Source organism: Lingula anatina, chromosome 6 (assembly GCF_051362555.1).
Source record: "Lingula anatina isolate TDL-2025a chromosome 6, LinAna3.0, whole genome shotgun sequence".
In the NCBI taxonomy this organism is placed as follows: Eukaryota; Metazoa; Brachiopoda; class Lingulata; order Lingulida; family Lingulidae; genus Lingula; species Lingula anatina.
Window position 1 is genome coordinate 8,723,415 of NC_141772.1, and position 27,332 is coordinate 8,750,746.

The following is a 27,332-nucleotide window of genomic DNA, read 5'->3' on the forward strand; positions in this document are numbered from 1 at the left end:
ATATGATTTTAACAATTACATTCTGGAACAAATGCAACATTGTCCTCCTCATGTATCCAGCAATTACACGACAGAATAATAAAAGGTACCACTGGAGAGTACTGGAAACCATCCTCCAGTCAAAAAGATTATGTACTTCAGACACACACATCTTCAACTGCTCTGCCGTTTTGGCACAAATAATTAATTTCATGCCGCAGATGCAGCAAGAAAAATCCATGCCCTTTCAAATCATTTTCAAATTTGACCAGTATTGTTCTGCCTGGGTTGGTATGCCTCCAGTGTACATCAGAGGCGTGCTAAAATAGAAGTCAGTTAACAGTAGTTTCTGAAACTGGAGGAGATAAAATTGCTTAATATTGAATTGAACCAGAGCATTCTGTTAAAAATGGGTACGCCTCTAATGAGCACTCTATGGAAAACTGCCAATGAACATGAAACTTGTGTCCCAAATCATTTTCAAAATGGGCATCAAAATAGACTTTTGAAGTTCATAACAAATTTGAGAAATCTGATAACTATAAAGAGTATAATTTCAATGACAACTTTGGAACAGGCTATTTGCATGACCACAAACATAAAAAACAAACAAACAAAAAAATTCTCACAGATCCCATTACTTTTACTTCCTTCACTATAACAGTTATTTCTAGATTCATTTCTAACCTTTACGTTTTTGCTGAACAAACTCAAAATTTGCTGCTTTTCACTCTTGTTAATGCACCAGACAAACCTATTGTGGGATGACACATTTTACTTGGGTATAATGCCTCACTGCCCATAATCCATACTATTCAATGTCATCAACTGCCCAGACAGACCAATCTAGCTTATATGTTTTAATTAACACTAACATTTAAATACAAGTTATAGACAATCTTTTAGATTATATTAAAAATACAAAATACTAAGAGCACAAAGTAGAATATTTCATGACTAGATTATGTAAGCACGTAAAATAAACTGCAGACAAAAATATTACTATCAAATATGTATGTTCTGCAAAACCACAAAATGGTTTGTATTGATAAAATAGCTTAAAATTAATCTTTCACCTTCCATTTGAATGGAGTGTCACAATATGTGAGAGTTCTGCATATTTAACAAAAATAAAAGCTTCTACCTCAGCATCAGGCTTTAAAACTGGGAATAAAAATATGTTAACGTTTTTATGCATGATAGTCAAGTGCAAGAATTTGTTTAGTGATGAACAGTGTCTGACCCGTGCATTTAACAATGAGTGGTAGTTTTCTGTACCGTACCCATTCAAGTGGTGCTAATTACACCAACGTAATTACTTTACAGGGGTTAACTTTCACAAGCTCTTACATATCAACCAAAGTTAACCTGGTAAAGAAGCCACATGCGCGATCTCTTATGTGATGGCTACATTCAGTTATCAATCTCTCTGACTTGTATGGTACAGAAAACTTGTGCTGGCCGTGAAAAGTGTCAACTCAGTTGAGAATTTAGACTATAAAGTTAACAGGTAAAGAGACAGTTCCTACTCAGCTAGCTCTGAGGTACAAAATGAAAAATTTGGTGCCATGCACCTTTACACAAAGTAAATGAGAAGGCAGCTACAGAAAATCATATTGCACTAATTGGTCAGCAGATATTCAGAGACCTTGTCTGGTATCGCCAGACCACCGTTAACGTAAAAAGGAAGTGGAAAGATCTCCAAGAAAAAAAAAAGCCAAAAAATACATAAAAATTAATAAAATTTATAACAAATGATACAGCACATCATCTATGTGTCTTTTAAAAAGAACTTAAACTAATGCAGGTACTCCCACCCCTCTACCTGCACCAACAGATCCCTACTGAATCCTAAAATGCATTTAATAACATCAGGTTACAAAAATTTGGTCATCCAGTTACAAAGACATTCATCTTAAAACTGCTCTTAGCAAATTCCTTCATGAACACACCATGAACAGGAGCGGATCCAGAGATATTTTCTGACAGTCTTCAAAATTATTTTTGTTGATCCATCCTCCATTTTTGACCATCTTCTGACAGAAAAAAATAGATACCCGTCAATGTAAACTTGAAAATCTGACCGTCTTCTGGAAGACCCAGAAGAAGGCCTCAATCCGCCCCTGATGAACAGATTAACCCTGTTAACTAAATTAATTCAGGAGAGCAATGAATGCACCTAAACCTCCATAGCACTCCTGGGGGAAAGAAGGTGGGCAGTGTTGTTGGGTAGATGGCATCACGGGAGCCCTAACCCCCATCTCCCCTTGTAAATGCTGCTGCTGGCCCTGATGATGATGCTGCTGCTGCTGCTGTTGTTGTTGTTGTACATGTTGTTGTTGTTGAGGAGGAGGAGGAGGAGGAGGAAGTTGCGTTGTCACATGCATAGATTGTACTATTCCCCCTGCAGACAGCACACCCTGGTCTTCCTGCGATAACGAGACAGGAGGAAACTGCAGGCCGTGGTTTGTTGCCTGAACCTGCGCATGCGTGGACCCTTGGGAAGGATTCATGTCTGCTTGGGGTATGTACCCCTGACCCCCATCCCCAGCCACTTCACTGAGTGTATAGTTGTTATACTGTAGTATCTGACTAGGCTGCAGTTCCTGCTGCAACTTGGACGAACGTCCTTTGCGAGGCTTGTAAGGAGTTTTTGCAGTGGCATAAATTCCATGATGTTTCTCAGTATGTTCCTTGAGTTTGTCTCTTCTTGAACTGGCATAATCACACTCAACACATTTGAAAGGTTTATCCTCTAGATGGATTCGCTCATGGCGCACCAAGTGACTTTTCTCAACGAAGGCGCGGCCGCAAACTTTGCATGTGTGCTCTCTACTGGCCTGGTGAATGCGTAGATGAGCCTTTAGCTGGCTCTTTTTGGGAGTGAAGTACTTACATGTTGGGTATGTGCATCTAAAGACATCACCTAAAATGGCAGAAATTGTTTCAATGTTATCTGAAATCTTGAGCTATTTTCAGAGTTATAGAACTTCATCATTCATTTCAATATATCATTTTGTTATAAATAAGAATTTCGTGGAAAGGACAAGAATCAATTAATTTGATTAATTACTATAAGTTTTCAAAAGTTCAAGAATCCTATGCCTCAGAAAGACTAATCTTTAGCTCTCATGGAGTTTCAAGAGCAAAGGGAAAATGTTCATCATTGGCACATTAAAACAATTTTTGCAACCAACTAAGGACAGCCGTGAGAAGAATTGGCAACTATATCATTGTAAAAACACAAACAAAATCATTTCAAATGTGATAGATGTAAAGATGATACCCGTAAAGAATGAAAGTAACCAGTACAATGTATCTACGTAACCTATTATTATTGACTTACACTAAATAACAGCAAAGGATTTCATCAGACATATTATTCCGTCAAATTATGAGAATATTCCTTCTAACAGAACAGCAGAGTTCAGCTGTTGTCTGAAGACACTATTCTCATAACAATTGTTATTATTGTGTATTCTCTTATGTGCAATGAGAAGAGACTGATATTTGGTTGAGATCTATTTACTACCTGTACCTGTATGTATCCTCTTATGCGCAATGAGGTGAGACTGATATTTGGTAGAGAAGCCGCAGAGATCACAGAGGTAGGGTCGGAGGTCACCATGGATCACTGTGTGTTGCTGCATGGTGTTCTTGGTGGCAAAACAACGCCCACATGTTTGGCACTGCCATGGTCGCTCACCTGGAGGAAAATGCATCATCTCTATTACGAAAAACGCAATGGGCTCTCAATCTATGAAACAAAAAGACTTAAGACTGAAAGTGTATCCTAACTTTTTGACTAAAATCTTGGCTTACTAGAATACAGAATAAATGGGAATATCCCCACTGAAACTACAAACCTTCCACTTGTCTAAGAAAGTTGAGGATAGATATTCTAAAAATTTCCAACAAACCAAGTACAACCCATCTTTATAGACAAATAATCTTTTACTAGTTATGTAATAAATCATTTTGGACAATAACAGTGTTGTACTAAAATTTCACTAGTTAAAAAAAAAAAAAACAAGGCAGCAAAGCTGTCAAATGTACAGACAAAAAGCAGGAAATAACAAAATAGGCTACTGTCAATTCTGATGCAAAAGTACATTATGTTAAACTGCAAATTCAACATCAAATTTTAATTATGCTCAACAGGTAATACCAATGTAAGTAAAATGTGAAACAAGCATAAAGCTTCAGGCCCATGGGAGTTCAAGTTCACACTTTGAAAATGTAAAACTTCCAGAAAAAGAAGTCAATTAGACTGCTTTTCCAACTCAGGCTGCATTTCAGTCCTGTATTTCTTTTTTGAAAGTTTGGCAATCATAAGTAACATGGTTTTCCCATAATGGTCATCATGGCAGCAGCACCCAAAATTGTGTTTTCTTCTATTCTGATGCAATATTACATAATGGTTAACAGCATAATGACAATCAATTTTTAATAACAAAATATATGTATCATGGATTTTCAGAAAATGTGACTAGCCTGGGTCTTCAAGCCTGTGGAACTTCAAAGTCACACCTTGAAAATGCCAATATGTGAAAAATTAAATTTTCACAAAAAAAAAACTGTTTATCTGGCAGATTACATTGCCTACTGAAGCTGTATTTTAGTCCCATGTTTCTTTCCTGTAAGTTTGAGAACAGTAAGTGACATGGTTTTTCTTAAAAGGTAATCATGGGCGCAGTGCCCAAAATAGGTTTTTTTCAAATTTTGATGCAATGTTACATAATGTTTAACAGCATAATGACCATCAATTTTTACTAATAAAATATTAGTATCATGGATATTCAGAAAATGTGACTAGCAAAGGTCTTCAGGCCCATGGAACTTCAAAGTCACAACTTGAAAATGCCAAAATGTAAACAAGACAGCACTGTTCTGAAATGTTTTTTTCCCCATTTTTAACAATTTTTAACATAAAACAAAATTAACAGTTTACTGCCATTTTTATATGATCAACTAAGAAAATTGATGACATGAGAAAAGTATCAATAGAGCAGGGTTAAATGTCCAATTTCTTCCATTCTGAGATTCTGAACATAGTGAATGATTGAATCTGACAAATTGCAATGATGAGTTTATTTCCATTTTTGAAACTCTATTATACAATACATGATAACAAGTTTACCATCATTTTTACATAATCAACTAACAATGTTGTAAAGATGCAGGAAATGTCAAACAAACACTTTCACGTATCTTATTAGTTTAATAATGAGACTGTAAACATGCCTAAAAATTGAATCTGAAGAAATGTGAAAAAACAGCATACCTTCTAAAATAATGGCACGATTATGCTGATTTACGAACTCAACCTGCATTTTAGTAAAATTGACCACTCCTGTGACTTTCATGACAATTGGCCCATCTGTTTTTCTTATATTGTGTTTACAGTGTTGCATATAGGCTGAAAAGTGTAAAAAACAGCATAACTAGTAAAATGGTGGCCCGATCATGCCGATTTTCGAACTTGACCTGGGTTTTAGTAAGATTGATTACTCCTGTGAGTTTCATGACAACAGGTCTATCGGTTTTCCTTGAAATGTGTTAACAGTGTTGCATATATGCTGAAAAGTGAACAAGGCAGCAAAGCTGTCAAATGTACAGACAAAAAGCAGGAAATAACTATGCACAAAATAGGCTACTGCCAATTCTGATGCAAAAGTACATAATGTTAAACTGCAAATTCAACATCAAATTTTAACAAGACAGCACTGTTCTGACATGGGTTTATTTCCATTTTTAACACTTTTTTAACATAAAACAAAATGAACAGTTTACTGCCATTTTTATATGATCAACTAAGAAAATTAATGATATTGGAAAAATATCAATAGAACAGTGTTAAATGTCCAATTTCCTCCATTCTGAGATTCTGAACATAGTGGATGATTGAATCTGACAAACTGCAATGATATGAGTTTATTTCCATTTTTGACACTTTATTACACAATACACGATAAAAAGTTTAATCATTTTTACATAATCAACTAACAATGTTGTAAAGATGCAGGAAATGTCAAACAAACACTTTTACGTATCTTATTAGTTTAATAATGAGACTGTTAATATGCCTAAGAATTGAATCTGAGGAAATGTGAAAAAACAGCACACCTTCTAAAATAATGGCCCGATTATGCTGATTTTCGAACTTGACCTGCATTTTAGTAAGATTGACCACTCCTGTGAGTTTAATGGCAATTGGCCTATCGGTTTTTCTTATATTGTGTTTACAGTGTTGCATATATGCTGAAAAATGAAAAAACAGCATAACTACTAAAATAGTGGCCCGATCATGCCGATTTTCGAACTTGATCTGCGTTTTAGTAAGATCGATTACTTCTGTGAGTTTCATGACAACAGGCCTATCGGTTTTCCTTGAAATGTGTTAACAGTGTTGCATATATGCTGAAAAGTGAAAAAACAGCATAACTTCTACAATAATGGCTCGATCATGCTGATTTTCGAATTAGACCTGCATTTTATGAATATTCATCAGCTCTGTAAATATACAGCCAAAAAGTAAAATTGACTTCCACTTATCGTGTTTACAATGAAAGTGCACGGCACCAGTGACAGTGACGGCGACGACAGATGCAGGTGATGGCAATATGTACAGACACATCTGTACATATTTACTGTACTGTTTGAGAACAGTAAGTGACATGGTTTTTCTTAAATGCTCATCATGGGAGCAGTGTCCAAAACAGATTTTTTTTCAAATTTTGATGCAATATTACATAATGTTTAACAGCATAATGACCATCAATTTTTAATAATAAAATATTAGCATCATGGATATTCAGAAAATGTGACTAGCAAAGGTCTTCAGGCCCATGGAACTTCAAAGTCACAACTTGAAAATGCCAAAATGTAAACAAGACAGCACTGTTCTGAAATGATTTTTTTTTTTTTTCATTTTTAACAATTTTTTAAACATAAAACAAAATTAACAGGTTACTGCCATTTTTATACGATCAACTAAGAAAATTGATGAGATGGGAAAAATATCAATACAACAGTGTTAAATGTCCAATTTCCTCCATTCTGAGATTCTGAACATAGTGAATGATTGAATCTGACAAACTGCAATGATATGAGTTTGTTTCCATTTTTGAAACTTTATTACACAATACACGATAACAAGTTTACCATCAGTTTTACATAATCAACTAATAATGTTGTAAAGATGCAGGAAATGTCAACCAAACACTTTTACATGTCTTATTAGTTAAACAATGAGACTGTTAACATGCCTAAGAATTGAATCTGAGGAAATGTGAAACAAGACAGCACTGTTCTGACATGGGTTTATTTCCATTTTTAACTTTTTTAACATAAAACAAAATAAACAGTTTACTGCAATTTTTATATGATCAACTAAGATAATTGATGAGATGGGAAAAATATCAATACAAAAGTGTTAAATGTCCAATTTCCTCCATTCTGAGATTCTGAACATAGTGAATGATTGAATCTGACAAACTGCAATGATATGAGTTTATTTCCATTTTTGACACTTTATTACACAATACACAATAACAAGTTTACCATCATTTTTACATAATCAACTAACAATGTTGTAAAGATGCAGGAAATGTCAAACAAACACTTTAATGTATCTTATTAGTAAAATAATAAGACTGTTAACATGCCTAAGAATTGAATCTGAGGAAATGTGAAAAAACAGCATAACTTCTAAAATAATGGCCCGATTATGCTGATTTTCGAACTCGACCTGCATTTTAGTAAGATTGACCACTCCTGTGAGTTTAATGGCAATTGGCCTATCGGTTTTTCTTATATTGTGTTTACAGTGTTGCACATATGCTGAAAAAAAGGAAAAAACAGCATAACTATTAAAATAGTGGCCCGATCATGCCAATTTTCGAACTTGACCTGCGTTTTAGTAAGATTGATTACTCTTGTGAGTTTCATGACAACAGGCCTAACAGTTTTCCTTAAAATGTGTTTACAGGGTTGCATATATGCTGAAAAGTGATAAAACAGCATAACTTCTACAATAATGGCCCGATCATGCTGATTTTCGAACTTGACCTGCGTTTTATGAATATTCATCAGCTCTGTAAATATAAAACCAAAAAATAAAACTGTGTTCCACTTATCGTGTTTACAGTGAAAGTGCACGGCGACGGCATTGCCATCGGCATCGGCATCGGCATCGGCATCGGCGACGACGGCGACGACAGACGCAGGTGATGGCAATATGTACAGACACATCTGTGTCTGTACATAAAAAACAGCATAACTACTAAAATAGTGGCCCGATCATGCCGATTTTCGAACTTGATCTGCGTTTTAGTAAGACTGATTACTCCTGTGAGTTTCATGACAACAGGCCTATTGGTTTTCCTTGAAATGTGTTAACAGTGTTGCATATATGCTAAAAAGTGAAAAAAACAGCATAAATTCTACAATAATGGCCCGATCATGCTGATTTTCGAACTTGACCTGCGTTTTATGAATATTAGTCAGCTCTGTAAATATAAAGCCAAAAAGTAAAACTGTCTTCCACTTATGGTGTTAACGCTGAAAGTGCACGGCGACAGCGACAGCGACGGCGACATGATCGGCGACGGCGACGGCGACGACAGACGCAGGTGATGGCAATATGTACAGACACATCTGTGTCTGTACATAAAAATTGAAAGCACTGCTAGTTCGTCTTAAATGACTGAATGCAAATGTTAATATTGAATTTTATATCAATAACACCTACTTTCACTCACCAGAGTGTATCTTAAGATGTGTCTTCAGATTGTGTTTGGACCTGAATTTAAAGCTACAGACAGGACACTCAAATGGTCTGTCATCTGTGTGCTTCATGCGATGGTACAGCAACAGCTGCATACGGTCCGCTTTGTACTCGCAGCCTGTGAAATCACACGGGTACGGCGGGTGGCCGAAATGTTGTTTCATGTGCCGTGTGTACTCACGGATCCACTTACTTTCAAAGCCATTACAAATGTTACAGGTGTAAGTTGTGTCATCAGAGTGTGCCTTAGCAACATGTTTCTCCAGTCTGTACTCTGTACTGCAGTGATAGGCACACTCAGTACAGCTATAAGTTGCCTTCTGAACAAACTTCTGTTTCCTTTTTTTGGCGTCTCTTTTACCTTTTGGCCGTCCTCGCTTCCTCAGAGGCTTTGTCTTCTGAACATCAACATACTCATAGTCTTCATCATCATCATCATCATCATCATATTCACCATCATCAACTTCATCTTCATCTTCATCACTACTCATTGCACCAGTTTTGAAAAGATCATCATCTGCCATGAGATCCAGATCTTTTGAGATGTCCTCTTTTACCTTTGCTTCACCTGTGCTGGCAACTGTCTTTCCCTCACTCCCTGTTTTCTCATCCTCGATCCTAGCATTATTTTCAACTGTACTATTGCACTTATCACCTTGTTCACATTTGCCGAGCTTTGCTGTCTTGGCTGTATTTGGCACTTTTGCTCTCCTTTCTCTGGCTGCTCTCTTCACTACTTTTAAAGGCCTATCTGTCTTTCTCCCCCTTTTTCTTGTCTGAAGCTCCACACTATCACCATTTTGTGCCTCTCCAGCCATTTCTGTGCTACAAGATGTGTTGGAGAGGTCCCCAATTGCGCTGGTTTCCTCAGTTTTCTCACCTACCACATTCTCCAATGAATTCTCCTCCTTATCGCTCACCATAGGATCTTGTGCCTCATCCTCCTTGTTACTACAAAGAACCTTAGCATTGGCTTCCGCCTCGGCTCTTTGCACCTGGTCCTTGAGTTGAGTGAAATACTCCATGTAATTAGGCATGAGGAGACTGTGCTCCAAAAGGGTCAGTAAGAAGGCGTACATGCACCGCTCATCGGCCTTCAGCATCTGGTTGTTCTCCATGGTGTGAAATATCATGTTGACGTCGATGCGATCCCACTGGATCCAGGCCAGCATGCCGTACAGGTGTTTGTGGCGGCCAGGAACGTCCACTTCTGTCCACCTCATGATCAGGTCCAGCTTGACCTCTTCGGTGAGGAGGAAGTTCCGTTCTGCCAGCACCATTTCAAGCTTGGGAGGTGGGACTTGTAGGACACCTTGAAAGTTATAATTTATAACAATTACTACAGGTATATAAATTTTGTACTAGTAATCTGTGGCTTTTTTACAACACATAATGGCCAAATGATCACTTTTAATATCCCTTATTAAAACTAATTAATAAGGTTATTTATGATATGATTTTTTTTTACCAAAAGTGACACAGTTATATCACAGTTATATCAAATACATATTGCATCATGTAATTTCATTGAAAATATGCTGATGAGAAAGAACTTATCTTTAAATCACCATTATTTCTATTTTTTTTAAAATCACTTTTAACAAACTATGGCAACACACAAGTTTCCCCCTACCTTCCTGCAGGACTACCAAGTTGACATTACTCTTAATGAAAGTCGTTGCACTCTTTTCCAGAGCAGGCATGCCACACTTCTCAGCTACATCCTGTATCTGCAAGCAGTTAGTAATGTTCATGTATCTCTCCAGGTACTCACTGCAGTGATCCTTCAACCTCCCGATCAACAAATGATTGGCCAGCTGCACCAGTTCAAACACATTCTCTTGATCCACAACCACTTTTCCTGTGTACACGTAATCCAACAGCACTTCAAAAATGGCCTGGTTTTGACAAGGGAGAAACACCTGTTCTTTGCTGATGGTGCTGGGCTTCAGCATGGAATCAAAATATGGGCTGCAGGCCGCCAGGACATTTCGGTGCGCCATGTATTTCTTCCCCTCAACGTGAAGGACCACGTCGCAAAACCGTCGCGCATCCCTCTGGACCCTCATTTTGTCCAGTATGTTGCTCCCCTGATGGTTCTCTGTGAAATTCATGGCCAGGTGAGGGATTGCTTGAGTGGACATTTCTGCTACTGCTTGCTAATCACATGAGTGTTTGATGAACTAGCAAGGGCTCAGGGAGTCATACTGCATTGTTCCGTGCAAGATGCTGGTGCATGTTGTTCATTTCCCTTAGTCATGGGGCAGACTGTAAAGTATGAAAAACACCTGTATTGTAATAAGTGGTGACTTTTCTGTCAGCAAGTACATTACGTCTAGTGCTACAGATTTTTTTCTAGTAAACATTCAACAATTTACAGGTAAGCAATATATTTCTGTTTCCGAGTTCCCGAAACGGCGATGATGCGCTAGCTGAAAGTCATGTTATTGTTATCTCTATCCGATATATTTTATGCTAAAGTACAAAGAGTACATATCAAAATAAGAATTTTCGTGCTACCACCGTACCAGTTATTTTCTGAACTCTGTAGAGCTCAGTACACCGTGTATGAACACTAGCCATTAGTAGCAGGTGGTTAAATTAGGTTAAGTATCTACATGTGTAATGACATTGTCCACACAATTAATTTTTGCATGATATACAAAGATTTTACCTGTAAAATGTAATGATCAAGCTCTCGTTTGTGAAGAAACTGAACTTTTTTTAAGTCATAATAATTTATCTCGCCAACTTGACGCCATATTGAAATTCTTAGAGGCTTTCGGTAGATTGCTTAAAAATCACATTTTCTTTAAATCATAATCTTAACAATATCCTTTCTCAAAATATATATTATCTTTATGAAATTAGGAAATTACTTGAGAATAAAAAACTTTTTAAATCAAAAATAGAAAAATTCGCGAGAGTGGGACCATGTGATCTCCATAGCAACAACACAGACTCGCTCTCCAAAGCGTGTGACCTCTAGCGGTAATAATAACAAACAGAGCAGTGCGTTTGATTGTTAGTTGGACTGCAACGATACACGACTTACAGTGAGGTAAGACACATGCAACTTGATGTTTTATTGCTTAGTTCAATTATCAATGTGCATTACGTCCCATTAAATAATAATTTTATTAATAATTTCTCACAGTTGGATTAAATCATAGTAATCTGAGGGCAAATACACTAATTTACAATAAATTACTTCACTAATCATACAACATCACCAAAGGAAAGTGAAAAATGACAACTTTCTCAGGGTACTTACTTAGGCGCTAGTGCTATTTTGATCATCACTGATGACAGGCTTTGTCTTATTTACACGTTTATCTCCTGATTTAGCCAAATGTTAATTATAGAAGCCATTTACTCCCTAGAAGATTACCAAACATATTTTCTACGGTAGTCGGAGGAGGGACCTCCCCAGCTTTTACTTTTCAAAGGGCACATTATTATTGCAGTACGTGTAAAAATATTGTTAATTGTGAGGTGAATGAAAGCACGTGTTGTTTGGGTGTGTAACCCTATAGCCCACTTGACTGTTTTATAAGTTGAAACATTCTGAGCTAAATAAAAATGTAATACAGAATTCTTAGACACAGAAACAAAAATTGATTTTTTGGATGAGTAGTAGGGAGAAATAAAGCTGACTATGTCTACCGCAACCAAAATTGTCATGTACAGTAACTTCATGGTTCAAGTCATTACCAGTATAAGATCACCTGCAGTGAGTTAATTGTATTTTTATGCAGATATTGCTACTTGTCCGGAACCGCACAAAATTTAGCTATGAATCAAATTTAGAAACAGGCTCGAAATATGGACACTGATGTAGACTTTAGGTTGGATAACACGTTAATGTTACCTTCCTGGTTCGTGGTCAAAATAGTTACGTGTAAATCGCTATGAGGAAATCCAACGCTGACAACAATAACCAGTTTCAATCATTTAATGATCACTCGTCGCTTGCTCAGGTACATTCTGACGATATGTGTAGAATTACACCCTTAAGTATCTAACCAAGACAATGGCTTCATGAGCTTCTTAATACGTGGCTTCTTAATCAGAATAGTAAACAAGGCTTACTCTGCCTCTTTAGACTTGACATGATGTATTATAGAGAATTACGGTTTACAATAAAAAGTTATTACTTGAAGTTACTGACATTGCCTATGAATTATTAAATGTCTCCGACATACTGTTTGTGTATAGGACTATTCATGATTTTATTGATTGGTTCCTATGCTGGTGATGTAATAATTGTTGTATTGATTGAGCAGTGGAATTTTGCTTACTGTAAGTCATTTTAACTATAATGTTGTTGATATGCACTGTCTGTAAAATTATCATTCCTATTAGTGTGGCATCAACATATATTTTTATTGAAATATTGCTAGCCCAAGTCCAAGATGAAGTTTTCTAGCTGTTTTATAGAAAAAAAGTTATAATATTTAAAGATATCCTTTCTTGGATATTCATGCCAAATTTAACTTTTCCATCCCGACACTTGTATTCAATGTTTTATGCCATTTTTAATTGAATATTTTAGTTCTAAATGTCTTCTCAGAAGGAAATACTATTTATAAGTATTTTTATTGGATTATAGATGATCATTTTAAAGGTCTGAATTGAAAATGAAAAGTGGCTTTTCAGGATATATTAGGCCATAAAAATGTGACTTTGGGATACTTCAAATGCATCAACTCATGATATTTTTAAATATTAAAATGACTTAAATGTTATGATTATTTTCAGGATCCATGATGTCTGATTTAGATGGCAAACTGATTCATTGTGCATCAATCCTTTGACTGTGGCATCAGTTTATAGCTGCATTAGGAAATAAGAATATTTAGGAAATAAAAAAAAAAAAAAAGAAAAAGAAAAGAAAAAATGGTAAGTTGAAATCTTGAAAAATGCCAAATAATATCTGTCCTTATATGGGAAAGTATATCAGAGTGTGTGTCTGCATCGATTTACATTTGTATGTTTGTGATGATTATTATTAACACATTACGTACAGAGATGGACTGGTCAGCATTTTCAGAGAAAGGGGAGGGTCTTTTTGGAAAAAAAAAAATGTGAAAATCTTTACCCCCTTTGTTGATCCAACTTGAGGAATGACAAAGAAATTTTTTACAAACATATTAGTGCATGTCAGTTGCTCCAACCTCTCTCTCTCTCTCTCTCTCTTTCAAAAAACAAAAAAATTGTTGCTTCCACTTAATATGAGTGTTCTTATTTCAAGAAATTACGACAAAAAATATATAATATGTATAAAGTTCACAATTTTTCCCCATTAAAAAGATAAAGTAATTACCTTCATTGTACATGCACTAGTATGCCAATACATTGGGAAAGGATGACTCATGATATTCAATAAAACTCAGCATAAAGAAAAGAAAAAACACTTGCATCAAAGACTGACCCTATAAGCTTTTTGTTTTCATTTTGAGATCCATAAGCCAACTCTCCATCAGTTTTCTCTCACCATTAAAACATCTTTGTCAAAATAGAGGCACCTTGTAAACGGAATTTATTTCAAATGTTTAACAATGATCAAATGAATTATAAATCTACTCTAAACATTTGCTTAATTTTGTAAACTTCTGGCCCAATATTCCTTTAGAGACCAAAGAATGCCCGTGGTTCAGTTGTAATAATGCTGGGTCAATTGATCCCAATAGGAATCAATGTTAGCATTACTGGTATTTATCTTGTACCTAACGACAGTTTGATTACAACTGCATGACGAGTCAACACTTTATAATCATACTGTACATGTAGCACGGTTTTCATGACACAGGGTAGGCAGACTTGCTAAACCTTTATCCTGGTTTTAAGAGGTCATCTGGGGAAGGAAAATGCCTCAGTCTGTAAGTTATACAGAAAATATACTAGTAAATTTACTTTTCTTCATTATGTTGAGAAAATTTTGGATTGGTCAGGGTTTTTTTTCTTTTTAATTAATTTTTTATGTTGAAATTTGTTAATTTTGAAAATTTAATTTCATAATATACTTATACTTTCTTGTATAATATAATGACCTTAGTAATTTATACTAGTATGTACAAGTGGTGCATTAAGTGTATTAGACTTTTAACTATTATGGTATAAATAATAGGCCCTTGGCCAGCAATTTCAAAGGGGTAAAAGGACAGGTTACTAAAAAGTGGACCCAATATTACTGCAACTAAAGGCACATTAGAACCTTGAAAAGATAATTTACTGTGAAAGAATTTTTACAGCTTCATATTGGCTCATTGGTCATATCAGCTTATATATTAGTAGGTCAGCTTCAGAATATGACCTTTATCTGACCTTTGCTAAAGATAAGATTTTCCCTATATCCTATAGACTTAAACAGGAAACTGAGTTCTTTGTCATTGTTGTCCAGTGACAATTGGTAATTGATTAAATTTCCCTTTATGTGTTTTAGCCTGTCAGTGCCAAACGACTACCCAGAAACAAGAGTGGGAAAAAAGGTGGGAAGAAGAGTGGGAAAAAGAGTGGGAAGAAATCTGCGTCAGCAGTGAAGGAAAATGTAGACATTATGAGCGAAGCTGCCATGAAAAACTTGTACTACATAGCACATGGGCCCGTGGAAGCCCTAGAAATGAGGGGTTTTGGTTGGGAGGGTGCACCCAAGAAAAAAGGAAAGAAAGGCAAGAAAAAGAAGAAATAGCATCTAGACATGTACCTGATTTTGTTTATTTATTCTGTCCATTGTGTAATGTGCATGTAGTGTTTGGAACAGGGCAGTAGGAGAATGAAAGAAGACGGGGAGAAGAGGACAGGTGCAGTGAGATACAGCTCTGTGAAATAAAAAACAGAACTTCATAAAGGAAAATTCAGCCTAAATTTTTATCTGTGTTTCATGACAATCAATTTTTGCCTCTTATTAATAAGAGAATGTTCTGGTGCTGCTATGCAGTCAGAGAAAAAAAAACCCTGTGTGACAGACATAACAGGATGACAAATTGACATACGAGACCTTTTTATTTCTTGATGATCCGGGTCAGCTTTTGGACAAAACTGGATAAAAGTTATATTATTAAGGACTGGATAAGATTCTTTTAAACATTAATTAAGGCACATTGCAGTGTTTTCACAAGAGCTAACCACAATTTTATTCTATTTTGAACATGGCTGTATGACCGATGCCAGTGTTGTATCAACCTGATTGTGCCTTGGTTAACTACTGATATTAAACAGGGTTTCGATTCATTTATGTAGGCATACGTACTGAGCACCTAAATGGAATGTACATGGAATATATATGGCGTGGGTTTGCAACAGTTGTGCATTACTTTATGAAAGGATTTTAATTTACACTTGTTTAATCAGGTTGATTTGATTCTGAAATAACTGTTCAAAATTGTTTGACAGGATAGAATTCTGTCAGCCTGAATAACCTGGTTGCCCCTGAATGCAAAATTACTGGGTTTTTTTTTCATGTTTTCATGCATTGTTTCACAGTGCATAGAAAACATTTTGCATAACAGCAATTTTCTTGACAATCTACCAGCAAATTTACCAAATGTGTGTGACATGAATTATGGTATTATTGTTATTTTGTACAGTATGTCCTAGCTTAACATTTGGAAACCTGGTGAGAGATTTGCACTGAGCATTTTATTTTCAAAGCAGACAATCGCTTCACTGTAATATAACTATTTTTGTTTCAAATATAATATGGTTAATGCCTGTACATTGCCCATAGTTTAGTAGTTAAGCTAGTCATATACCAGCTGGCAGCCAGAGCACTATCTAGTCACGTGCCGTGCTCGGTCAAACAAAGATTGGGATATTTTCGAAATATTCCATGTGACGTGGAACGCAATTCAAGCAGAGGTGCTGCTTTATCATTACAGGGTTTTGACACAATCCCAGTTTAAATTTACTACATACTGGTGAAATTCATAAGTTTGAGTTTAATGGCAGTAACAGCGTCTGAAGTGGAAATTCATACAACTAGAGGAGTTTTAGTTTTATCACAGAAAGCATTATATTTATTAAGAATTGAAAATGTATGTATTTATTGGGGTATTGCCTTATTTACAACTATGCAAGATGAGGGGTAAACAGCTCAAGAGGGTATTTGGTAGAGCAAACTTTTTTTTTTTTTTTTTTTTTTTGATAAATTGCAAATTTTGAAAATTAGGTAAATTATTTTGTACACACTTACCAAAATTAAGTGTCATGCTTATTTGCATATTTTTTTTTTACTATTTTGACTAACTGTCCCTAATATAAATCAGCCCTGAAATTAAATCTACAGCAAGCTTAATATGATTTAAATAATCTTAAAGTTACTTTGAAATATTTTCTGTAGGTACAAAAGCTTTAAATATTTAGTCAGTCATGCATAAGCCTACTAGTATCTTTCCATGAAGGAAAGGAAAAGAAGGAAAGTGTTTGATATTTTTGAGAAGCAATCTTATTGGTGAAAGTGGTTTTCATGAAAAAGATACTGTGTGCAAGTTCTAATTAATTACTTTTGCTTTAAGCTGAGCACTGCCGACTCTGCCGAGGGAAGATTTTAAGGGAAGAGTCTAATTTTCATCACAGAGTTATTTATAATTAGTTATTTTATATAAATAGTTTTCTATTTTTATGTTAATAATTGTAAAATTATTTTGATTTGAAATAATACATTTGATAATGTACCAGTCTTTTTGTCTGTATTTTAATGTACTGTATACACTGTTATCACAGATGTCAGGCTTGAAATTAATTTACCCGATTTTGACTTTGTGTGTTTGGACACTTTGCTAAAACAAACATCAAAGCACTAACTTGTAACGTTTTTCTGCTAAAAGAATTAACTTGAAGAAAAGGGGGGGTACCATTTGTTGCCGTTGCGACAGGTGAGTGAAGAATGAATGCTTTAGATGTGACCGGATATTCATGTAGCGTATCCGTAAGCGTCTCTATCACAATCCATCCCTGAAATTGGCACCATTGTAGATTGCGGGTACCCTGTGTTTCGATAGTGTGAAACTGAGCTTGATACTATCAACAGAGATAGTACATGTCCGGAAACACGGTTGTCTCCGCCCATGACGGCAAGTGTATGCTCAACGTGGCACAGAGGACGTAGCACTGGAACCACAGGGTGCAGCTAATGAGATTAATAACTATTTATATATACAAATCCTGTGATCAGACAACATGCAACTGATAGAAGAGAAATCGGTTTCCAGAGACCGCTGAAACTCGGGGTAAATTGCAAAAACGGAAAGAATAGCGGCAAGGAATTTGCTGTATCAGAATCCTTTGGATGTAACATAAATTTTAGGTAGGACATCCGGATTTCATAGTTTAAATTTCCATTTTGTTTAAAGCTTTATAGTCTGCGTACAGTATGATCCAATTACATCAGCAAAATATGGGGAAAATTTACGATCTAGAAAAAAAGCACTTTTTGAAGAATAGGCCTACCCAGCTAGAATTGTCAGAGGCCTGTAAATACATGTGTAAAACATTTTCTTTTTGTTTTTCTGTTTTCTTTCTTTCTTTCTTTTCTTTCTTTCTAATGGCTCAAGAAGTGGAATTCTTTTATGCTTAGATAACCCACGTGAAAAACGCAGCGCATTGGCTTGTCGCGGTGAGTGAATTATATCAAGAAAAATATCTATGAACATCTAGTGGAAAAACTTCTCCCTGTGACCCCGGAAGATGGAAAACATAGACCGTGCTTCTTAAAAAATGATGGAAGTCTAGATCAGGAAATAGACACTTGATTGCACATCTCAATCAAATAAGCCACCTCCTGTAGTTAACAACCGAAGGATTATTTGCTAAAAACAGAATTACTTATACATAGGAACCGTCTAAGTGTACGGCCACCATATTTCCTAGAATGCTTTTAATGGGCATATCAACACGGGTGGGAAGTCAAATAAAGAATATAATTCAGCACTGCTACACGAAATGCTGGAATTAGTATCAATTTCTGTCAGCAACTTGTACTCAATTTCTAATGCATAAAAATCACCACCGCTTTGTTCAAGTTCGTGGAAATGATCTAGGTTCAAGACAAGCGTCTCAAGTAAACTACCTTTGTAACAAGATTTGACGACACTGTTTTCACGCATTAAATATGGATTTTCATCTATCCGAGAGAAAAAAGACCCAATATATTTCTTATCATTGAAGAAATGCAGAACTTCTCGGTATGATTAAATTCTAATCGGTATAGGATTATCTAAGATTACCCTGCGTATAGCGCCCCCTGTGACTCTTCACAGGACCATATAATAAGCCAGTTTCCATCAGAGATGCGTCGACCTAACTTAGTCTAAACCGTCTCAAGAAGTCGTTTATTTACAATATATTTATCACAGGGTTTTGTCTCGTGTACCCCATGTTACATCGAGGCAAGTCATAAGATATTCTCTCTGCGCTGTGTAAGCGGCGCTAACAGGGAGAATCCGAAATAGCCTACTAGCAAACGTTAAAGGGACACAATGAGCGTAAAAACTTCGTTTGGCAAAATTTTGGACATTTCAACACCTTTCCTATAGCCATCAAATTTTCAATATTCACATTTATCGAAGAGAATGTTGAATTTCACATTTAATGATAAAAACAAGAAATTTAGAACGAAAATGGGTTGAAGACTATGGTTTTATTAACTGTTCTGAATAGGGTAAACCTAAGGAATATAGGAGCAATTGCTGAATCGTCCAGGATTTTCCACTTTTTTTTCTACACAAGTGTCTAACAAGAATTGTCCGCCTTTAAACCCTTGACGTTATGAAATCGGAGAACCTCCTGTGAGAGATTGGTAGATACATATGTACCACTTGTCTGGAAACAGTCTTTTTCCACCGTGACGGCGATTGTATGCGTATCGTTGCACAGACGACGAAACACTCAAACACTGGAACCACAGGGTACATCTTATGAGATTGATAACTATGTATATATACAAATCCTTTGATCAGACCTGCTGGCGAGCGTCGTGATTAGGGAAATAACTGAACGAGGCGGGATCTTTTCAATTTGTATTTATATTGAAGTGCAAATTGCTTCTTGATCGCCGTTAACATTATGCAGATTATAGTTTGATTTGTTTTGCGTAAGATCTTTCGGCGGTGGACTTTTGAATATAAATAGTGACAAATACAAAGACTTATCCTCTTCGACCGAGACAGTTTTCTGTATCCCAACAGTTTGAAAGACTAGCATCTTTATTTGTTAGGAAAGTGGTGAAATGCATCATCGGTGATGTTGCACAGACTTCCTTGTGTATTCTGACAGCTTATCTTTGGTCAGTTTGGAAACAGTCCATCTCAGTTGACCTTCCAAACATTATAAGGTTTATAAACCCGCATTCAGGACCAGATTTTAATAGGCAATTATTTGAACAACCATAACGGTATTGTTACTACATATTTCGTGCCAAAAACCATTGGATTGTGTAGCTATGTAAGAAACAAATTATCACTAAGGCTCTTTTCATACAATTATAGCCCATAGTGCATTAGCATGCTTTACGCCACATCTGGTATTGACTGTTGTGTTGGTGTCGTGTTGTATGTGCCGTTTACAGTCACACTGACATCAATATACACGTATATTTAGATATTTTATCCTTTATTTTATCATTTATTTATATTTTTGATGTAAGCATAATAGAGTAGTGTTAGAAGTAACTTAGACAGCGAGCAATGTTAAATTGTAACACTTAAAGCAGAATAATTTATTATTATTATTATTATTATTATTATTATTATTATTATTATTATTATTATTATTATATTCCTAGAGGAACTATCGTTGGTAGTACATGTGCAGCCCCCCCCCCCCAAAAAAAAAAAATAATAATAATAATAATAACAATAATGATGCATTGAAATCTACTGAGCCATACCGAGAAAAAAGCTATTTCTAGATCCCAACCTAAGGAATCAATGATAGCCCACTTCGGTTTACCTTCACAAACGCCTTTAACTATTAGATTAAGGGTTCCCACTTTGAAACGCTACATGGTCCGCTAGGGCTAATCAAGGATGTATACGTACCTCCTTAGGCTAATTGTGAATCCCAGTTGAATTGTGTAACATTTTTTCCGAAGAGGCAAATGGCAAGATAAACGACACCAAGTAGAAATGTGTGTAGTTTCTGTTCCCTTGGTGTATACAGCTCTGCAGGTAATTAAGGTTACAGACAGAGTTTATGATCACGAACTCAATCTATACAGTGAGAAAAGCCATAATGTTGATGTAGTTTCTGTTCCCTTGGTGTATACAGCTCTGCAAGTAATTAAGGTTACAGACAGAGTTTATGATCACGAACTCAATCTATACAGTGAGAAAAGCCATAATGTTGATGTAACGTTAACAACCCTTTCTTCACCTCTTTATCGCTGTTTCTCTATTTTTAAATATTAAAATGCCTGTAATGTACTTAAACTTGTCCCTCTTCCTTAAAAATCAGAATGCGTAGTGGTAAGGAATAGAATAGAAATAGAATAGAATAGAATGGAATGATATTTCACAGATCATGTTGGAGAATAGATTAATGCAAGAACTGAATAATTCTAGAAGAGAATTTACTGGTGAAAAAGTTCGACATCAAGATCTGTCATCAATCGAAAGGGTGAACCAAGCCTTCTGACTTAATGTACAAATTTGAATTGCGAAGATTGAGAAATCCTGTACTAAAGATTAGAAAAACGTGTTATTTTGTTGCAACACTTTATTTTAGAATCCATGAATCGTCCTCAGGACACACGTCCAAAATAAAAACGTGTTTGGGGTTATTATTAATTTAACGAAAATAAAGGAACACATTAACACATCACAACATATATGTTATCGAAAGATCACGTACGCTTATTTATATACATAACGGTATGCGTTTATCACTTCCATGGCCGGTGTGTGCTTTCTAGAGGTAAAATAAAGGGAAATGTGGTAGAAGGCTGGCGTTTTACGGTATTTATTATAAAATGCTACATACGATTTCACCAACGCACAGTACAACACGAATTACACCGGAATTAGGTCTATAAGGAAATAAAGGGGTTGAAATGGCAAAGAAATAGAAGATGAATTGGCAAAAAAAAAAAAACGGTTTTGAGCATATACACGCACGCAAATAAATAAATAAATAAATAAATAAATAAATAAATATACCATCCTAATTCAACAAAGTCTAAAAACCAAGCTCTAGCTTGAGATTTGGCTTCAAAAACCAGAATAGTACAATAACGTATGTATTTAAAGCACCATTTCTCAAAAATGGCAATGACATCGCAAACGACCGGAAATGAAGGGACAAAACGGCAGCCCGATTTATATATATATTCAGATATACTGCCTAAAGATAGAAGCCGCATGTATCCGGAGTCAGGAATGAAGATGCATGGGCTACATCTATCGTCAGCCAAGTTAAGATAAATTAAGCTGTCGTTCTTTCTGCTGGTCTTATGTTTCAGTTAAGGAGTTTTAACCATCGACCCCGCGTTCGACCACCTCTGTACACATGGCTTCAGTCTAACATGGGTTTGTATTGAATCGCCCAGATATATTATACAATAATCGTTACATGTGCACTACGAGTATATCTGCTTGCCAGAATCGGTATTTAAGACTGAAGTGCTATTTATGATAGCGAGCTGTGAATTTACGAGGTACGTCTGCTTGAAGGAAATATGTGTTGCAATGAAACTGGCATCTTGGCCTCGCATTGGACCTTTCGCTTTGTTGAGGCACCTACTTTCACGTTTTCTAAGGAGATTGACACGCGCACACATGCAAAATCACAGTGCTACAACCACCTACATACACACGCGCGTGCGTGCACACATAAAATGGGAGTATTTTTGCGCATTTTTTGAACCATTAACACGTTAGGTTGCTTGTGCCAATAACATATCCTAATTACCAGTGGCTTAAAACACATTCACTCTGTTGATTATCGCTTTGAGACAGCAACGTCAGTGCCAATTCGACAGACTTTTCCTTAGCTAATGGTGATAATTGCATGTATTCTTCTCTGAATGGGTATCCAAAGGTTGAAGGCACACACATTCAGATACTTAAAAACAGAAAACAAGTCGCCAAATACCGATTGTGGCTTAGATTGTGTCCATTTTTCTAAGGCATCAAACAGGAGCGAAACTGAAACACAGTGTCATTAGACGTATGAAACGTTACGTATACCAATTAAGTCGATGGTCTTGATGGCAGAGAGATTTGATTTTATGGCTCACCATATAAATCCCGCCGACAGAATGGCAGAAATGGAGGGGGGTGGGGGTGGGGGTGAGGAGGGGGTAGGGGCATAATTGTGGCTGTTTATTTTCAAAAGTTGAAAACCTCGCTTGCTTCTTATGGGAATTCATATGTGTATTCTGTTGATAATGATCATACAATGTAAGTTTGAACTTTTCACTTTCTACACATAACTGAAGCTATGCCTCACAAAACTTGGTGATCTTCCACAAGTGTGTGTTTCTATGAGACTGAGCACTATGCACCAATGTCTTAGTAATAGTGTGGTCCCATTTGTGTGAACATCGTGTTAAAACGGTAATAAGTTTAACCTTATGATCTTGCTTGGTGTGTTTGGTATATTTAAAGACAATGTGTATAAGAATGTGCCATCCCATGTGACAAAGAGGTGAACGTTTAACAAGCCCATTTATTCTTGGATACGAAGAAACATTTCGCCAGGAAATGTGTCTGAAATTGGACAAAGCTCAACGGGAAATTATGGTCGGGAAAAAAGTCTCCCTGGCTCTTTTTACAACATTAAATGTTTAACTGGGAATGAGTTTTCTGGCATGATCATCTACTAAAGATGGTGAATACAGGACGGAAAAAACCAATGAAGCCCCACTGAGATTATAATTATATAACAATTCAGTGGTGTTATCCTCCGATTAAATTGTTAAATTCCATTATCCGATCAGGTTAGGATGAGAAAGAAAAAAAAGACAAAAAAAAAAGGAGAAGACTAAATGCATCTCGTTGAATAATTTGAGGGATATAGCAGTAAATCGAACCAAGTTGAAAACACACACGCAAGCCACACATGCATGCATGCACGCACCATGCGCGAAGACCGGTAAACAGCCTCTCTCTCTCTTTTCTTCTTCTTCTTCTTCTTCTTCTTCTCTCTCTCTCTCTCTCTCTCTCTCCTACACTGTATAATTAACCACAAATGTACAGCAATCCAGATCTTGAGTTCAATAATATCCCAAAGTCAGCCTAGTCCCGATTTAGATCCGTAAGTACGAGCATCGATTAATCAAAGAGTTGATCAGATCCTAGACCGTAGTTGTCTTCGGGGCACCCCGTCTTTCAGCGCCTATTGGAATCTCTCCACTTTAAAATACGTTTACTGTTCATTTCGTTCTACATACAACTTTACAGTAACACAATCAGTGTTTTATCAGTATAGACATTTTACAGAGCGAAGTGTATTTCTCCTAGTAATTTATGTGTCTTTACCACATCCAAAACCGTTGACAAAATAAAGGTTTATAAGCTAGTCATGAATTTTAATCCCGTTTCTATATTTTGAGCCGCTCTCGCAGAGATGGAGACGGGTGAACTTCACTCGTTATGGTAAAAATTAAAAATGAATAGAATACACACAGGTCGCAATTTTCTAAAAAAAATTGGATAAAGTATATGTTTACTTGGTGTGCTTGATAACGCAAAAAAAAAAAAAAAAAAAATGACGAAATTTTCTGAAATTCATTTTTAGCTATACAAAAGTCTCATGTGCATTATATGTCATTAATGGATCGCGTATACAGTAGTACAGCAGGACGAACAACACAACATAAAAAAATTGACCTTGAGCGAAGGGCATTGCTGAGAGGCCTGGTTGTGAAATACGAAGCCGAATAATAACAAGCTAAATCTCGAGCCTGGCTGTTTTAACACAAAGTTATAAAGTAAAAACTCGTGTCCTGCATTCAACTTGCTCATTTGCACAGCTGCGCGAGAAAATTCAAAACCCAGAAGTGCAAACTAAAAATATTGCACGCGAATATGTTCACAGCTCGGCAGAGCTAGGATTCTAGTACCATTACTGGATTCCAATAACATGATCTGTGTGTTTGGTATTCATATCCCAATAATAGATCTTTCAAGTAAAAGTAAAATATTTTTTCAACTTACGGCAATTCTTATGGTACAGTAGCTAAGTAAGTTTAAATAAGCCATATGGTTGATGTATCGGATAAACTTTAAAGTAAATATAGAAATTCGAGATCAATCACGGCTGTCTGAATGACGAGAGTTGGTAAATACATGTAATATTGAAATCACAATAATAACTATATCTATTTTCCCATCACTTTCAATAGGAATGCCTGCTAGGTCAAGATAGGTACCATAGTGATGACGTAGACAGGACGTGATGACGTCAGATGATGACGTAAAGTAGTGCTCTTAATTACCATTGTCTCTCGCTACAAATCAAAGCCGTTTTCCCTTCATCGCATTCAGTTCATGTCTCGTTTACGCAAGATGCCCCTTAAGAAAATTTTCTATAGAATGTCCTATGGTTCATCTATCGGCCTCTGAAAAAATCCTTCAGGACACTAGGAAATCTGTCGGACATCCTATGGGATTCCTATCTAGGCCATATGTCCTATATAGGACCTTATAGGGTTCCGAACAAATGGTCTATTGGACGTCCTATTGGACCCCATAGAAAATTTAGGTAAGGAATTGTACAGAGCTTGGCTTGGCTTAAAAGGGTAGACTCGGAGAGCCGACTACGTCAAGTCGACTATGCGACATTAGACAAAGGATGTTTTCGAACGATAAGGACCACAATAAATGTATTTGGCATGCCTTAACAGGCTAATTTCACCGATGAGAGCAAAAATCATTCTCAGGAAGAACAATTTACTGTAAGGGCAAAGTTCAAAAACCGAAAAATAAGGTGAAAGATCTTCCACATTTTTAATGTGAAACGCAATTTGGTCAAGTCTTTAAGCAGCTTGTATTCACGTGTTCTTTGAGCAGTCTGAATTCATGTATTTTTACCTGTATTTTTTTTTATATATAAAAGGACTAATTTCTGTATAAAGACTGAATGTCATGGATAGATGACATTACATTTGACAGTTACAACAAGTAACTTTACGTCAGTTCATATAGGTGGTACAGAGGGAGAGTACTGCAGATGACGGGTCGTTAAATGATCAATGCATCTTTCATGCGACTCGCGTTCTTTACCTAAAACACGGAAATTTGTGCAAACTACAGCTCCAGGAAATCGATACAGGGATTATGGCCAAAAAGAAACCTGGGACGTAAAGGTTTTGCATTACAATTCAGGAATTATGTGTCGTTTTTAAAATATCTCCTGCAGATTTTTTTTCTTATTCATATATGAATTTTCGGAAAGGGTGTCGAGTGCAGTAACGTACTTTGTCAGCAGGCACACTACGGCCAGGTAAAATATAAGCTAGCTCTACGTGAAAATTGAATTTGAATCAGTCATGTATCTTTTATATACATAGTAGGTTCCTTTATAGAAAAACTCTCTCTCTTTTCTCTAATTTAATTTGCTTAAATGTCGCCAGGCTCGAGTTGGAAGTCGTGTGGAGTTAAAGGTGGAGGCGGTGGTGATGGGTCTCTCTCTTTCTATTCATCATAATTAACTCTTGACCAGTCCGACTCAGAGAGAGAGAGAGAGAGAGAGAGAGAGAGAGAGAGAGAGAGAGAGAAGTTTAAAAGGAAAAAAGTTACTAATAATTCAACTAGTGTTGTGGCAGATAGGTGAATGGCTTATTCTTAATTACTATATCCCATAAGAAGGGAAGAGGAAGGGCACCAGACGAGAGAAATAACAGTCAATCTATCTGATCGATCTGGAGTCATCAAGGTACTGATAGTCAAAGCCATTACAGCGGATATCCGTCGCCTTTAGTTCCATGTGCAATATCTGAAATAATTTCATTGAATTTGAATTACGACATGTCTCGAATATCAGTGCGTGTGGAGATATACTTGTTTTGACAGCCGTGAAAGATTTGGAAAAAAACAAAAACATCTCCCGTCACCACCTGCAATTCAAGTTCATTTTACCGTGACTCATGATGAAATGCAACCACAGCCGTTGATTTCCCAAGTATTCGAGAAGCACGCGTACATGTACCTATTGGCACTAACTGCCCAATAGCCTTTAATTTGTTATCGTGTTTCTTTGCATTGAACTTTACTTTACTCGCGCAGGTTCGTTGCCTATAATTTTCGATCTAATAGCTCTTCTAATTAAGATTTACTGACCGGCTGGAGACTGGTAGAAAACTCATTTTTTACCCTACACGATATGATGGCTATTATTAACAGCTTTACGGATCATTAGCAAAAGGCATGGGAAAGCAAAAATAATGTATAAAATCAATTGTTCTTAGGGTTTTATTATTTTAGAATTACGGTCCTTCCGTCCGGAAGATGGAATAATATCAGCTATTGGTACGTGCACATATAGTGCGGGTTAATCGAACAAAAAGGCCAGGATTGTGGTAAAAAGAAAGAAGACGATTTACACATGCACACATACACACACGCAC

The 27,332-nt window shown here is 36.3% G+C and overlaps 2 protein-coding genes across 4 annotated transcripts; one reads left to right on the top strand and one right to left on the bottom strand.

Moving 5' to 3' along the window:
- Positions 1-601: 601 nt before the first annotated feature.
- Positions 602-11,600, bottom strand: LOC106167506 (uncharacterized). The gene is made up of 5 exons (XM_013546306.2): positions 11,442-11,600; positions 10,401-11,035; positions 8,742-10,079; positions 3,518-3,685; positions 602-2,905 (listed from the first exon to the last, which is right to left on the bottom strand). Exons 2-5 carry the CDS (start codon positions 10,909-10,911, stop codon positions 2,133-2,135), a joined length of 2,790 nt encoding a protein of 929 aa, XP_013401760.2. The 5' UTR covers positions 10,912-11,035; positions 11,442-11,600; the 3' UTR covers positions 602-2,132.
- Positions 11,129-17,442, top strand: LOC106167507 (small lysine-rich protein 1-like). 3 transcript variants are annotated; one of them, XM_087015503.1, is made up of 4 exons: positions 11,129-11,147; positions 11,680-11,828; positions 13,529-13,669; positions 15,213-17,442. In XM_087015503.1, exons 3-4 carry the CDS (start codon positions 13,667-13,669, stop codon positions 15,456-15,458), a joined length of 249 nt encoding a protein of 82 aa, XP_086871629.1. In that variant the 5' UTR covers positions 11,129-11,147; positions 11,680-11,828; positions 13,529-13,666; the 3' UTR covers positions 15,459-17,442. The 3 variants fall into 3 exon arrangements, with proteins under 3 accessions (XP_086871629.1, XP_086871630.1, XP_013401737.1); XM_087015504.1 differs by lacking the exons at positions 11,129-11,147; positions 11,680-11,828 and adding an exon at positions 13,050-13,069; XM_013546283.2 differs by lacking the exons at positions 11,129-11,147; positions 11,680-11,828; positions 13,529-13,669 and adding an exon at positions 14,055-14,649.
- Positions 17,443-27,332: the final 9,890 nt, after the last annotated feature.

What these genes read in the sequence shown, in the direction of transcription:
- LOC106167506 (XM_013546306.2), bottom strand. Translation starts at nt 10,911, where the DNA reads ATGTCCACTCAAGCAATCCCTCACCTGGCCATGAATTTCACAGAGAAC. An exon ending in CTTGGTAGTCCTGCAGGAAG is followed by an intron (nt 10,080 to 10,400) that starts GTAGGGGGAAAC and finishes ATAACTTTCAAG; the next exon opens with GTGTCCTACAAGTCCCACCT. An exon ending in ACATCTTAAGATACACTCTG is followed by an intron (nt 3,686 to 8,741) that starts GTGAGTGAAAGT and finishes ATTTTCCTCCAG; the next exon opens with GTGAGCGACCATGGCAGTGC.